Source organism: Psammomys obesus, unplaced genomic scaffold (genome assembly GCF_907164565.1).
Source record: "Psammomys obesus unplaced genomic scaffold, mPsaObe1.curated_primary_1811, whole genome shotgun sequence".
Taxonomy (NCBI): domain Eukaryota; kingdom Metazoa; phylum Chordata; class Mammalia; order Rodentia; family Muridae; genus Psammomys; species Psammomys obesus.
The window spans coordinates 4244507-4257882 of NW_026590062.1; the positions used below are offsets into that span (position 1 = coordinate 4244507).

The following is a 13376-nucleotide window of genomic DNA, read 5'->3' on the forward strand; positions in this document are numbered from 1 at the left end:
TATGTATGTATGTATGTATGTATGTATGTATGTATGTATGTATGTATAAATACACATGTGTAGGTGTTTTTCCTACATATATGCCTGTGCCCAGTACCTGAGGAGGCCAGAAGAGTGTTGGAGTCCCTGGAGCTGGAATTTAGATGGCTGTGAGCCGCCATATGGGTGCTGGGTACCAAACCTGGGTCCTAGAAAAGCAGACCGTGCTCTTAAGCACTGAGCCACCTTTCCAGTCCTTTTGAGGACAGAGGGCGGTAGGGTTATTCAGTCTTTTGGCAGCTGGGCTGCCTGCTTTTGGGAAGCTCCTTAAAGATCCAGCCCCTGAACAAACCTGTCAGTACTTCCTTCCCCTGTGAGGGTGACCTTAGCCTTGCTCTCCCAATAGCTGTGAAAACCTTCTTAACTGTAAGTTTTGACAAGGACAATAGCCAGAGTCCAGGGCAACAGACATCACAGTATGTCTTCTCAGTTTGTGTCTAAAGCCTGGCCTGCTCTGGCTGGTTGATGCTGTCCTGGCTAATGGTTCTTACTAGGCTGGAACGATGTAGTCTAAGAAGGTGGTGGCCCTAATGCCCTGTGCCATATAGTGGAAACATCATTGTTAGTGTCCATATAGTACTGTCAGTGACAAGTTGTGAACTCTGTACACTTTGTTCTCACTAGGTTCATTTCCTTGTTGCAATTCCTTTGGCAACTATTTCTTCTATGGGGTGTTTATACTCGTCGTTTGTTTTTGCCAGGAACTTTCAGGACCAGCATCAAATGGTGGGGTCAGCCACGCACACAGCTATGAAGCCCAGTATGAGAGGTAAGCCTCAGGACTTATCATGATGCGCTTTGTGTCAAGCCTAGGTTGTCACGGGCACGTGATATGTGGGCATGTGTGTGGCTGTGCTGAGCAGGAGCTGTTAAGAGGCAGCTCTCCTGCTGCTTCTCAGTGGTCAGCCATTACACCAGCTCTGGCCTGAGGGAGGGCCCCCAGGTGCTGGCTCACAGGTTAGGGCTGCTCCCGGCAAAGCATCAAGTAGATGTTTCCTGACTGGCTCAGTCTTCTGGGCATGTGTGACTGCAGGTCCGTCTGGACAAGGATATTCAGTGCTAAGATGGTGGGAAGAGCTGCAGAAATGGCTGGAAGCCCTTGAAGGGAAACGGCAGTCGTTTCTCCTTTTCCTGCAGGTCAAAACCTCAGCTTTGCTTTTAATCAGGCGAAGTTCCAGCCGTAGGTTAGCACTGGGTGATGCTGGGTCACATACACCCAGCACCTCCGCCTCCACAGGATGGATGGCGTCATGCACCAGGAGTGCTGTGTACAATGTGCACTCAGCATTCAGTAAGAAATGGAGCTGCTGCCAGTGCCTCCAGAAAGGACTGACTCGCTCCCATTTTCTACCCTAGGGCCATCCAGGAGAGCCTCCTAACCAACATGGGAGGCCTGTGCCCCGGGGCCCTCAGTGAGTCGAGCCGTTTCGATAGTGACCTGCAGCTGGCCATGGAGCTGTCTGCCAAAGAGCTGGCAGAACAGGAGCTAAGGCTCCAGGAGGAAGAGGCCGAACTCCAGCAAGTCTTACAGCTGTCACTCACAGAGAAATAGACATTACTGCCTAGAGCAGAGGCTCTGGGCTGCACAGAGTGCTGTGTCACTGAGACCCTGGGGCAAAGGCCTGCACTTCCTGAAGACAGCAGCTGCCCTTTCCTTATGTAGAGGTGCAGACCAGGGACTCCCCAGAGTGGAGAAGCAGGCACCAGCAGGCCCACCTCCATGCTGAGGGAGGAGAGCATCGTCACCTTCCATTAGCTGTCCTGGCTTGCAGGTCACATTTTTACTACCAGCTCTAGACAGAACCGCCAAGCCCTGCAGGCTAGTAGATGCATCGCCGTCAGAAGTGGCAGCAAGCGTCACTGCAGTTGGTGCTTTTCTACAGGAGAGCAGCAGCCTTTGTAGAGTGGGTAAGAACCTGAGACCTTCCTGTTCACCAAAGAAACGGGTTATGCTGACCTCTTTACTTTCCCCTCCCTGTAGGGTTCCTACGCCATTGCCATCACACCTCCTCATTGCCATCTTGTTCCATGCCTTTACCCCCGCTAAGAGGATATGTACAGGATCTATTTTAGATTATGGCTAACTATTTGCATCAAATTAAGATATACAAATGACCACGGATGTTGCCTTAGCCTTAAAAATTACTACTAGTTTTAAACCACCTCACTCCATACATTGAGGACCTGATTTGAATCCATAAAGGCAATTCCTTTGGGAGCATCCTCCAGGCTAAACCGAAGGCAGCTAAACCTGTCCTTGGAGGAGCAGCTAGGGGAAACCATGGCTGGTTCTCAAAGTAGGCAAGCTCACCAGACCACTGGACGAGCAGAGAGCCTAGCACCGTGTGCCTGCTCCCTTGAAGGCTTTCCAGCCTGGGGAGAGCCAGCTGCATGGCCTTAGGACAGGACACGCTTGAAACCAGAAAGGGAGCTAACATGGAGCAGAAGCTCTTCCTCCAAAAGAGAAGCGATGACTCCACATTGCTTTTTAGAGTTCAAATCGACATCTTTCTGGATAAATATATTTTTTAACAGAATCTTTTTATTATTTTTAAAAGATAGAGAACTGACTACTCCCATCAGTAGCAATACAAGGTTATACATTTTAACCAGACTTTCTCAGGCCTTTTTTGGATACCTTTAGTAGTTAACTATTTTGTCTAACCCTCCTGTAAATACCTACGCTTAACAGACCCACCCAAGGGGAGCACAGCCAAGGGTCCCTGACACCTCTCATCTGGCGTAGGCATTCACCCCCACAGGCTGTGCTAATCACGTGGTAAACAGTACCTTCCTCTGTTTCCCCGTTAGGCTTCTTTTGGGATAGGAAGATAATCCACTGTTCCCAGGAATGTCTGTTTGATACAGTCAGTGTTGCCAGTAAAATGTTCTTAGACACAATGAATTGTGATTTTAATTCCTCATAATCATCTACCTTTTTCTGTGATGGTCTGACCAAAAATTCCTTCCCTGCGCATAAAGCCAGTGTGGACATCACATCTGTTTCATACTCAGCTTCATGGTCTGTTTACTTGACGTTTGCCAGGAGCAAACACTTCTGGGAATGGCTGCAGTTGGGCCGAGCCTACTCAATAAGGGCAATCCTAGGTAGCCCCCGTGTCTGCGTCCATTGCTCTGTGATTGTCCCCAGAAGTCACTTAAAAAGGGACTGAGCACCGCATCAACCTGCTGCAGCTTTCCCCATGTGTTCTCTCTTAAAACGAAAATAAATACGCTTCCATAGAGGGTGCTCACAGTGCCCCGACAGCCTGAGTCCTGTCTCTTCCGCAGTGAGTCCTCCGGTGACTGGAGGAGCACACACTTCCTGTTTGTAGTGCCTGCCCTTTACAAAGTAGCAGGCCCCAGCCTTCCTGCCTGGGTGTGGTCAACACTGCTTTACACCCTGTGCCAGATGGAAATGGGAAGCATCCAGTTCTGGACCTCTTCACAGGCCTCCTAGAAGTGGCATGCTCCCTAGAAGAAGAGAAAGGGGGCCAACGTCAACACCACTGATGGAACAGACTCATTCCTTGACACCAGTGCTACAGGGCTATTTTTAAGGCATTCAGGTGAAAGTGGGGCCCTTAAAACAGGCAGTGGCCAGGTAACAATGTTAGGGTTCGAGAAGGGGGCTTTGGTGGTCTAGGAAGATGGGAAGAGCAGCTACACTTGGGGAGTAAGCAATCCTTGAGCCACAAGAGCATCATGAAGACCACCACCTTGAAAGGCGCACAGTGCAGTCTATGGTTTACTTAACAAGCAGCTCACCAAGGCTCCGGTGCCCCAGCTGAAAGTGAGTCCTGCCCCAAAGCACTGCTGGTGCTAAGTCTGTCCCAGTCTTACCACGATGCATAAAGTGAAGTGTGAAGGGAAAGCTGGCTTTGAATAGTGACGGGAACATGTCCACAGCAGCTTGGCCTCAGGCTCCTGATGATGATGACATCAAGAGAGATGAACTGAACTACTGAAATTTTAACTGCCCATGAGACAGTAGGTGATGGAGGTCAAGTGCTGCTTAGACCTAAGTGGAGAAATAGGTGTGGGTTTATGACTGAACTCCAGCCAGAAGCTACGTGACTAGTACTTCAGCGTCCTGAGACCTCAAGCAGCACCAGGAGATGAACTCAGTGTTAAGAGATACTTGTTTTACCTTTAATTCCAGCACTCGGGAGGAGAGGCAGGCGGATCTCCGTGAATCAGCCTGGTCTACAGAGTTAAGTTCCAGGACAGCCAGGGCTACACAGAGAAACTGTCTCAAAAAGCCAAAACCAAGAGAGAGAGAGATAGGTGTTCGCTAGCAGTGCCTGTATGGGTTAGTTAGCACGTGTTCACTGGCTGCACAGGTAATGTCTAGGGCAGGGTCTGGCTGAGGTGTACAGCCTGATGACCTTCCCTCCTTGTGCCCCTTAATAAAGCTATTTAATTCAAAGAGGAGCCATCTGTGTAGCCCTGGTTGGCCAGGGACTCTTCAGAGACACACTTCTGCCTTTGAAGTGCTGGGATTAAAGGTTCATACCACCAGACCTGGCAATTTCTATTTATTTGTTCTTAATCGTGGTATCCGAGGAGGGAGGGTGTGCACATGAGCCCTGGTACCCTCAAGGCAGGAGCCCCCTGGAACTGGAGTTACAGGTGGTTGTGAGCTGCCTGATGTGAGTGCTAGGAATCAAACTCCAATCCTCTGGAAGAGCCATCTCCCTCCAGCCCCACAGTTTCTATTTCTAACCATGTGGCTCTGATTTAATTCTTTGCTCGGGGACACAGAGCCTGGAAAACCTCAGCCAAGTACCCCTGGGACTCATATCCATGTCCAGAGCAGCCTGCGGGTGGTTACCAAGCAAAGTAGCAAGCATCATAGGCCTGGCAGGAGTTCAGCCTTTCGTTTTGAAGTCTTAAAATGGCAACAAGTATTATAGTGGCATGTCAAAACAGGCTGTTCATGAAATGGGGGGACAAGTCCTCCTGGGGCTCAACCTTGGCACCCACATTCCTCATCTGTCAGGGCAATAACCTGCAGCTTTTGGGAGGCCAGCTGTGGCCATGTCTCCTGATTTCAGTGTGTTCTATCACTGGGACTGGGACGTCAGGATGCCACCACTGCTGGTGCCAAGGAAACAGAGGTGCTGGAGACGTTAAGCTCCTTACAGTTGACCTTGGAACAAGAGTGCGGGCCTGCTCTGCCCCAGCCTGAGCGTCTGACTCTGGCTCAACTTTACTACTGCACATGCTTGCTTAAACTCCACTGCACAGGTCTCCTTAAACAAGTCAGGCCAGGCTCACGTGCACACCCCTGCGCTGAAGTTTTCTTGAAGGATTTTATGTAAATGCGCATTTGCCTCGGTGGGTGGGTGGGTGTCTGTGCACCACAGGTACACTTGGTGCCTGCCAGAGGTCAGAAGAGGGTATCAGAGCCTCTGGAACTAGTTACAGGTAGTTGTGAGCCACCACGTGGGTGCTGGGAACCAAACCTAGGCTCTCTACAAAAGCAACAAGTGCTCCTAACCCCTGCATTAAACACTCAGGAACACAATGAGGAGTAAAGCCACACACAGGATTCCTCTTGAATTTTCAGTGACATTTTAATGGCTCAGTGTTACAAGGTTACACACAAGACCCCAATAGTTACAGTGTTCATCAGTTAATTCACATCAGTGCAGGTTATTAAATTAAAACAAAACAAGGCCAGTCCTATGAGGGAAACACATTAAACGCTACAGCCTTATAACAAAATTAAATCTAGCAGCTTTAAAATAAATAGTAATAGCCACTCTAACAGTGGCAAGAATCAGCAGGGCAATCTGGTTCAGTAGCAGCACTTGAAAGCTCGTAAGCACAGCAGCCTGCACACGCGGTTGAACCCTCTACACCCGGGGAGAAAAGGAGATTGAAGGCTCGGGTTCCCATCCGAGAGACTATTGCCAGCTTTAGGCCATGGGTGAGAGGGACATGAATATGTCAGGTCAGGCAGAACTGCTCTTCCAAAAGACAAGTGCAGCCCAGAGCCTCCCAGGCCGGGGGCACGTGACCACAGACCTAGGATGCAACTTTGGCTCAGAGCCGATGCAGCAGGAAATGATGGCAAAACTCCCCCACTGTCAGCACTAACGTGACAACCAGGGTATCCTAGGGCAACTCAGTAGAGCAAAAGTGTGCTGTTGGCTTTTTTAATTTACTTATTCCTGGGTGGAGGTCAGAAAACAACCCACAGGTGTCGGCTCTCTCCTTCCACCAGGTGAGTTCCAGGAACCAAATCAGGCTTGTTGGCAAGTGCCTGAATGCCGGGCTGTCGGCCCCACGTGCGGTCGATATACTGACAGTACAGTTGAGAGCAGGGAGGTGGGCATGTTGCATCTTCCTTTGACTATTTCAAGCATTAGTGATTAGCGGTTCTTCTGAACACGTCTTCACAGGGAACCCTGGAGCTTCAGGCTTTACTTTTAATCAGTACAGCCAAACAAAAAGAAACAAAAAAATCAAGCAGCCGACTCAGTAGCCAATAACTGATGTTAGAGGAACAATTACTACTAGATGCTCTTCTAAACCCTGTAGCATTGACCACCTGCCCAGATCAAAGATCACTTCCTAGAAGTTCTGATTCCACCTCCTCCATTGGCCCTCGTGCAACCCAACTTATCCTGTCCCAGAGACTTGCAGCAGGACGCTCCTGTATGGCTGTCACCGACGGCGAATGGGCTTGTAGACACAGAATGCCATGAGGATGACGGTCACCAGCAGGATGCTAAAAATGGTTCCCATCAACACTGCAAAGAGAAAACAGCTTACCTCGTGGAGGCTCCGGGTTCCATAGTTTATTCGTTAAGAGACAGTGCTTTCCCAATGGCTACTTGCATTAAGGGTACTTCCTGCACTACGTGCCGGGAACCAGCCATACCCAGGCACCTACTCAAGTCACCCCACAGATACAGGAAAGTAAATGGGAGCGTTTTTCACAGAGCCCAAGTCCCCAGAAGAACTTGCAATGTGGCATGAGAGGGTGGACAGCGGCAGGTAGGAGTGGGAAGAGGTACCCCTGAGGTAATGTACACGCCGAACTCCTTGTGAGAGACACATCAGGAGGGCAGGGCAATACCAGGGGTCAGCACAGGAAGGACCTTGAGGCCAGAACAAGCCCAGTACGTGCAGCGAGGAGACAAGCAACCCGGAGAGCATGCTGAGAAGCAGGAGGCAAACAGTAACGCCCAAGTGTGCAGGGCCTTTCAGACAGCCAGGGAATGTGGACAGGCTGCTCACTAGCTTGTCTGTGTGTTATGTATGTGTATGGCGCAGGCATGCAGGAGCACAAGCGTATCCTCCTGTACACGTGTATGCACGGGTCTCTTCCTCTACTGCTCCATAACATTTCCGGCTGGGCTGGCTGAGCAGCATGTTCTTTGTCCTGGGCAGCTTTTTATGTGGGTGCTAGGGACTTACACAGGTCCGCAGGCTTGCAGACCAAGCAGTCTTACTGAGGCTTCTTCCAGGCCCAGGCCTCAATAAATATCAACAAAGGCCTTTGGAAGTCTGTAGGCCACACTGATCTGATTAGTTGGGGAAACATCCTTTAGCTTGTGTTCCGAGAAGCACCTCGTTATGGGAGACAACAGAACCAGGAAGCCCAGCTTCACCTTTAAAGCCTGAAGATCTGATAAACAAGCTGGTTCAGGCGTGAGATGAACGCTAGACATGGGCCTTCTCACCAAGGCAGCAGTAACTTAACAGACCCGCTTTGAAACAAACAAACAAACAAAACACAGGGGTCAGACTGATCAAACTCAGATCACTGAGCTTAGTAGCAAGTGCCATTACCCGCTGTGCCATCTTGTAGGCCCAACTAACTACGTGTGTGAGAGAGAGCTAAACATTTATGTGTCCTGTAAGTGTGTGTGCAGGTACCTGCAGAGACCGGAAGAGGGCATCAGGCCCACGGAACTAGAATTGCTGGAAATTATGAGCCACCAGAGTGGGTGCTGGGAACGAAACTCAGGACCTCTGATAGAGCAGGAAGTGCTCTTAACCTTTGAGCCACCTCTCCAGGCCCCAGATGTGTTTTGTTTTTTAAACTTATTTTATGTGTGTACGTTTTGCCTGCTTGTATGTCTTTGTACCACATGGGTGCCTGGTGCCTTTTGAGGCCTCAAGGTGGGGGTGGTCAGATTCTCTGGGACTAGAGTTACAAAAGTTTAAGTTGGTATGTGGGTGCTGGGAATCAAACCCAGGTAGGTGCTCCAAACAAGCGTCTGGTGCTCCTAACTGCGGAGCTGTCTCTCCAGACCCAAACTGTGTTCTTAAGAGTAAAATTCATGCCTAAAATATTCAAGTGGGGCCTACAAGTGATTACTGAGCCTGAGGCTTCAAGGGCCTGGGCTTTAAACTACAAACATAACCAGCCAGTTGCTCTGCTCAGCAGCGGCAAAACACCCTGTCCTCTAATAAGCAAAGGCACATTTCTAAAAGCTCAGCGCCAGCTGTGCCAGCCAGCGCCTGGCTTGACATGACTGTTCTGAGTCCTCCTCTGAAAGACTAACCTGACTCCTTTCCAGCTGGGACCTGCAGAGCCTGTGCCTACCCACTCTCTACCCCATCACACCCTCATGGCCTACTGTACACAAAAATCAACCTTTCTTGGTGAGTGAGGAGGAAAAGAGACAGAAGAAAATGAGGAAGAGGGCAAGCCACAGCTTCAGAAGGCCAGGTGTAATGGTAAGATCTCTATGGGTGCTGGGACCCGAGCTCATCCCTCTACGAGTACAGCCAGGACTGACTCCTGAACAGCTCTCCAGCCTGGTTTCTGTTTTAAAAAGCAGAGTTCCCTGCCACTTTCAGAAGCTGTCTTGAAGATTTTAATTCTTTAAAGCCTCTTCCAAAATGTACGGAAATAGTTTAAGTGAAGCATGAGGCTCTTAACTCCAGTTGTAATCATAGCTTCAGAAGGTTGGAAACTCAAGATTTTTGTCAGCTTGGCCAGGTGTTTGGTTGGCCCTGCTGTTTGTAGATAAGGCATTTAGCTCAGGTAAGACCAAGACTGTGTTTAACAACGCCGGAGCACCCATACTGCAGCAACTCCAAGGCATCCAACACCCACCACTGGCCCCACTGGACAGACAAACAGTCACGGCCACACATGGCCACACACATGCGCGCACAACTTAAAGTCTAAAAGGAAAAAACTCAAAACCCTGCGTTAGGCACACCGTATCATTTGGATTAACACCCACTAGGCGCCCGATCAGCCTCTCTGTCCTTCATCCCTGCACCTCCCTCCCTTGCACAGCACGCCAGTAACTGGACTGATGTTCCACAAAGAACCTTAAGAGACAATTTTACTCCCTCCTGGGGCCACTTCCCACCGTGTTCTGCATCCATGAAGTGGGACAAATGAAAACCCCATTAAAAGGATTCCTTTAAGCTTAACTGTAGATTACCTTCAAAAAGTGTTCGGGTGCGGGGCGTGCAGGTGACCACATGACAAATGAACACCTCAGTTACGATCAAAACGGGCAATACTCAGGATGGCAGGTGTGACTGCATCAGAGGTAAAGGAGAGGAGGCCTCAAAGGTCCTACTGCGCTCAGGTGAGTGCCTGTCGTCATCGTGTCCCACCTGCCCGCCCCAATCTAAAAAAGAATCACTTCGTACTGCTGACGATCCCAGCTCTAAAGGGTGAGGCTGGAAACCTGCTCCAACTTGGTGGAATACCAAATAGGTTCAGTTAGTGGTTAAAATACGGGAGAAAACAAGCCGGTTGAAAGGCAACCCAGAGCGATACCAGCTGCTCACTGACTTCGCAGATACAGAGTTGAACTAATGAGGACGGAAGGGAGGGCTGAAACGAAACAGGCAGATTCCCTCTGAAGTTTGCCCAGCTAAGCACCGGAGCTCCTTTCAAGGGCATGCATTGTATTTAACAGCTTCTCCCCAAAGTTGATTCAAGCCCCCACAAATCTCAAGTACTGGTCACTTCCTACCCGAGTATCCCTGAGTAACATGACTTTACCTCCGGGCTTCACTTTCCTTTTCTGTAGAACAGGGTGGAAAGCCCTACTTTTCTCATTAGCCTACTCCAGTGAGGCCCAAAGGAATACATGTAAACAGCGCTGGGCACAACACCTGGGATGTAGGAAATGCTGAAACTTGTCAATTACAAACGCCGTCGCTGAGAACCGGCCTGTTTAAGAGGAAGAGGGATATCAAGAAATTTAAAAGAATAATAAATGATTACTTTTTATTCAAAAAAAAAGAGGGGAGTGAGGATTGAAGAAATAAAGTAAGACACAAGGGATAATTGAGATGACTGTCAGTAAAAATTGCAGCAGCCTTGAGTTTATTCCACAGCTCCATTTTATAGGCAAAGCAAAACAAGACACATCAATTACAAGGAAGGGGTTCATATAGTCATCAAACTTGTTTTCTTAGATCACTTCTCTATATAGAAGAAATGGTCCACAAACAAGATCACACAAACAAGATCACACAAACAAGTTAAAGGAGCATGGTAAAACATCCTGTTTATCTTTGTCTCAAGGTAAAGGCCAGGGAAAAAACATGTTTTTGACTGAAGACTCTATAATAAAGCAGCTTGGGAAACAAGCAGCTCTTCACAACCTGTCCAGCTCTTTCTCAGAGGAGAAAGTGAGACTATCACAGTGATGTGGTGCCAGAGGATGTAAATAGAAAGAAAGGCAGGGCAGAAGATTGTAATGGTCCAAAACACTGTTGAAAGAAATCTTGGTGGCCAGAAACTCATGACTGAGAGGATTTTTTTCTTTTAGATATAAAATTACATCTTTATTGTAAATCAATCCCTTAATGATATAAATGGAGTTTTTATTCCAACTATGAATACTGAATAATATTTGGAACAAAGAATCAACATCAATTATATTTTTGTTTTAATAACAGAAAAATAAATAATTTTTATGTCAGTTAGAGTTTGATAATGCTATTTTTTTTTCTTTTTTCAATTTTAATTTTTATTTATTCATTTTACATCCTGGTCGTAGCCCCTCTCTCCTCTCCTACTGGTCCCACCTTCTCTCCCTGTTTCCCCTGTTGCCCAGCCTTATTACAAAGAGAAGAGGAGACCTCAACCCCCCCATCACCAGCCACCCAAGCATATCAAGTCACATCTGGACTGAGCACACTCTCGTCCCTATTTAATTATTTTATTAATTACAGTGTATTCACTTTGTATCCCAGGTCTAGCCTCCCCCTCTTCTCCTCCCATGCTCCTCCCCCAGTCCAGTCCACTCCCCTCTTACATACAATTTGACTTGGCTGATAGGCTCAGGCAACAGGTGTTCTATGAGATTCCCATTCCTATTTTCGAGGAGTGCAATCTCACCAGCCATACATGATGCAGACCTGTGCTAATTAAATTTTAGATTCATTTGGTTCTTATATATATGGATAGAATGAACCTCCAAACTCCCCAAAATATTGATAAATTATAGATAAATCACATAGAAATGTATACATCCTTATACAATAGAATGCATGTCATATTTAATCTGTTGTTACAACCCTAAAGGGTTTTAACCAATGGATTGTGAGAGGGCTAGAAAATACCATCAACTACTATGTACTGTAATGGACAGGTTCTGTATCTTTTTCTGTATATTGTGTGGATGTGCATACTATTACTAAACTCCATCACACTGACTATTCAAAAAACTGCAATATTTGCAGACTTACATAAATATTTTGCCTTTCACTTTTGAGTCATAGTTTCACTATGTTGTTCAGGCTGGCCTACAAATCCTGGTTTAACTTTCTTGATTCCTTAAGTAAAATGCTTTACTAAGCCTCCTTCTATTTATACACACACACACACACACACACACACACACACACACACACACACATATATATATATATACATTTTAATTAACATCTAACTACATCACTACCCCCTGCTTCTCTTTCTTCTTCCAACCACTCCCATGCCCCCTTCTCAAACTGATGGCTTCTCTTTCTTCGACTGGTTTGGGGAGTTAAAGGAATTAGTAGAATTCATATGCAGGCAATAAGTGCACAGAACTTTAATGTTAGTGAGCTTCATTAAAGTAGTATATAGGGTCAAATAAGGTAAATCCAAATCTTAGTTATATATTTGGACAGTGAATTTAAGAGCAAACAGTTAAGATGACAATGTTTATATTAAGCATTATGACAATAGACACCAATATGATAATTAAGCTGGAGTCTTATAAGAGTCATTTAGTAATTTTGTGATTTGTGCAAGGTTTATTCCTTCAAAAACTCCTTCTGTGAAGGTCAGAAGTTGTTCAAATTTAGGTAAAAATAAAACAAAAATTTAAGCCATAAAAAAAAAAAAAAAAAAGAGGAAGAGGGATGCAGGATGAGCCCTGCTGCCTAGCCCGAATCCACCGAGCAAGACCCAACTTCCCGCTTCCAGTCCAGCAGGTGCCGCCAGCATACAGGGATCATGCACTGGCTCCCAAGCCTGGGGCTGACAGCAGGAAAAGCAGGTCCGCGAGGACCAGCGGGTCAGAGCAGCTCCCGCGCCCCAGACAAGCTCCCCCACCCGATCCCCGAGCCCGGGATAGGGGCCCCGCGCCCGGGTCTGGCTGCAAACGCGCGACCGCCCCGCTTACCGAGGTTCTGCCCACGCAGCACCGCGTAGGGCCGGCTCCGCTCCGGCGGCACCCCGGGGCTCGGGGCCTCGGCCTGGCCAAGCAGGAGACCGCAGAGCACAGCACACAGCCGCAGCCACCCCGCACGCAGCATCTCTGCAGCCTGCAGCACAGGGACCGTGCAGACGCCGCTTCCGCCCCAAGCCCCGCCCCCAGACACACTCTTTCCGCGGCCGGCCCACTCCGCTCCCGTGGTTGCCATGGAAACTAGACGGCGCGGAGGCGGAGCTGGGGACGCGACACCGTTCTGCCAAAGAGGACTGGTCCGGAGCTTAATACTCCACCCCGGCCCATTTACGCGGGGACCAACATTCTGCCCTTAACACCAACCTTTCTTCTCTGTGGAAGGTTTTGCTTTACAAATCCATCCATGTTCGTTTTAAAATCATCACTATAGTCCGGAGAAACAGAAACCGTATTCCCATTTTAAACACACCCTCTCAAGGAGCCGTATCCGGAACATGTTTTCTAAAATTGAAGCCTTTCCCTCTCTCAAAATAAGCCCACCCTACCCAGCGTCCCGCTTAATATTACCACATTAAGCCTATCACGATTTGACGAATTTAACGCTTATTTTCCTATTAAAAAAAAAGAGAGAGAGAGAGAGAGAGAGAGATAGAAGCAAGAAAGAAGCAAGAATGGAGGGAGGGGATAGCTCGGAGGTTAAGAGCACTGGCTGTTGGT

General features: G+C 48.0%; 2 protein-coding genes across 2 annotated transcripts in view; one reads left to right on the forward strand and one right to left on the reverse strand.

Moving 5' to 3' along the window:
- The window catches only part of Ankrd13a (ankyrin repeat domain 13A), a 31926-nt gene extending 28614 nt beyond the window's left edge, over positions 1-3312 (forward strand). Inside the window, exons 14-15 of the mRNA XM_055605801.1 lie at positions 741-808; positions 1396-3312. Of these exons, the coding sequence (XP_055461776.1) occupies positions 741-808; positions 1396-1591 (264 nt within the window). The 3' untranslated portion in view covers positions 1592-3312. The remainder of the gene's footprint in view (positions 1-740; positions 809-1395) is intronic.
- A 2287-nt stretch (positions 3313-5599) lies between these two features.
- On the reverse strand, positions 5600-12828 carry CUNH12orf76 (chromosome unknown C12orf76 homolog). The gene is made up of 2 exons (XM_055605686.1): positions 12654-12828; positions 5600-6800 (listed from the first exon to the last, which is right to left on the reverse strand). Exons 1-2 carry the CDS (start codon positions 12784-12786, stop codon positions 6715-6717), a joined length of 219 nt encoding a protein of 72 aa, XP_055461661.1. The 5' UTR covers positions 12787-12828; the 3' UTR covers positions 5600-6714.
- Positions 12829-13376: the final 548 nt, after the last annotated feature.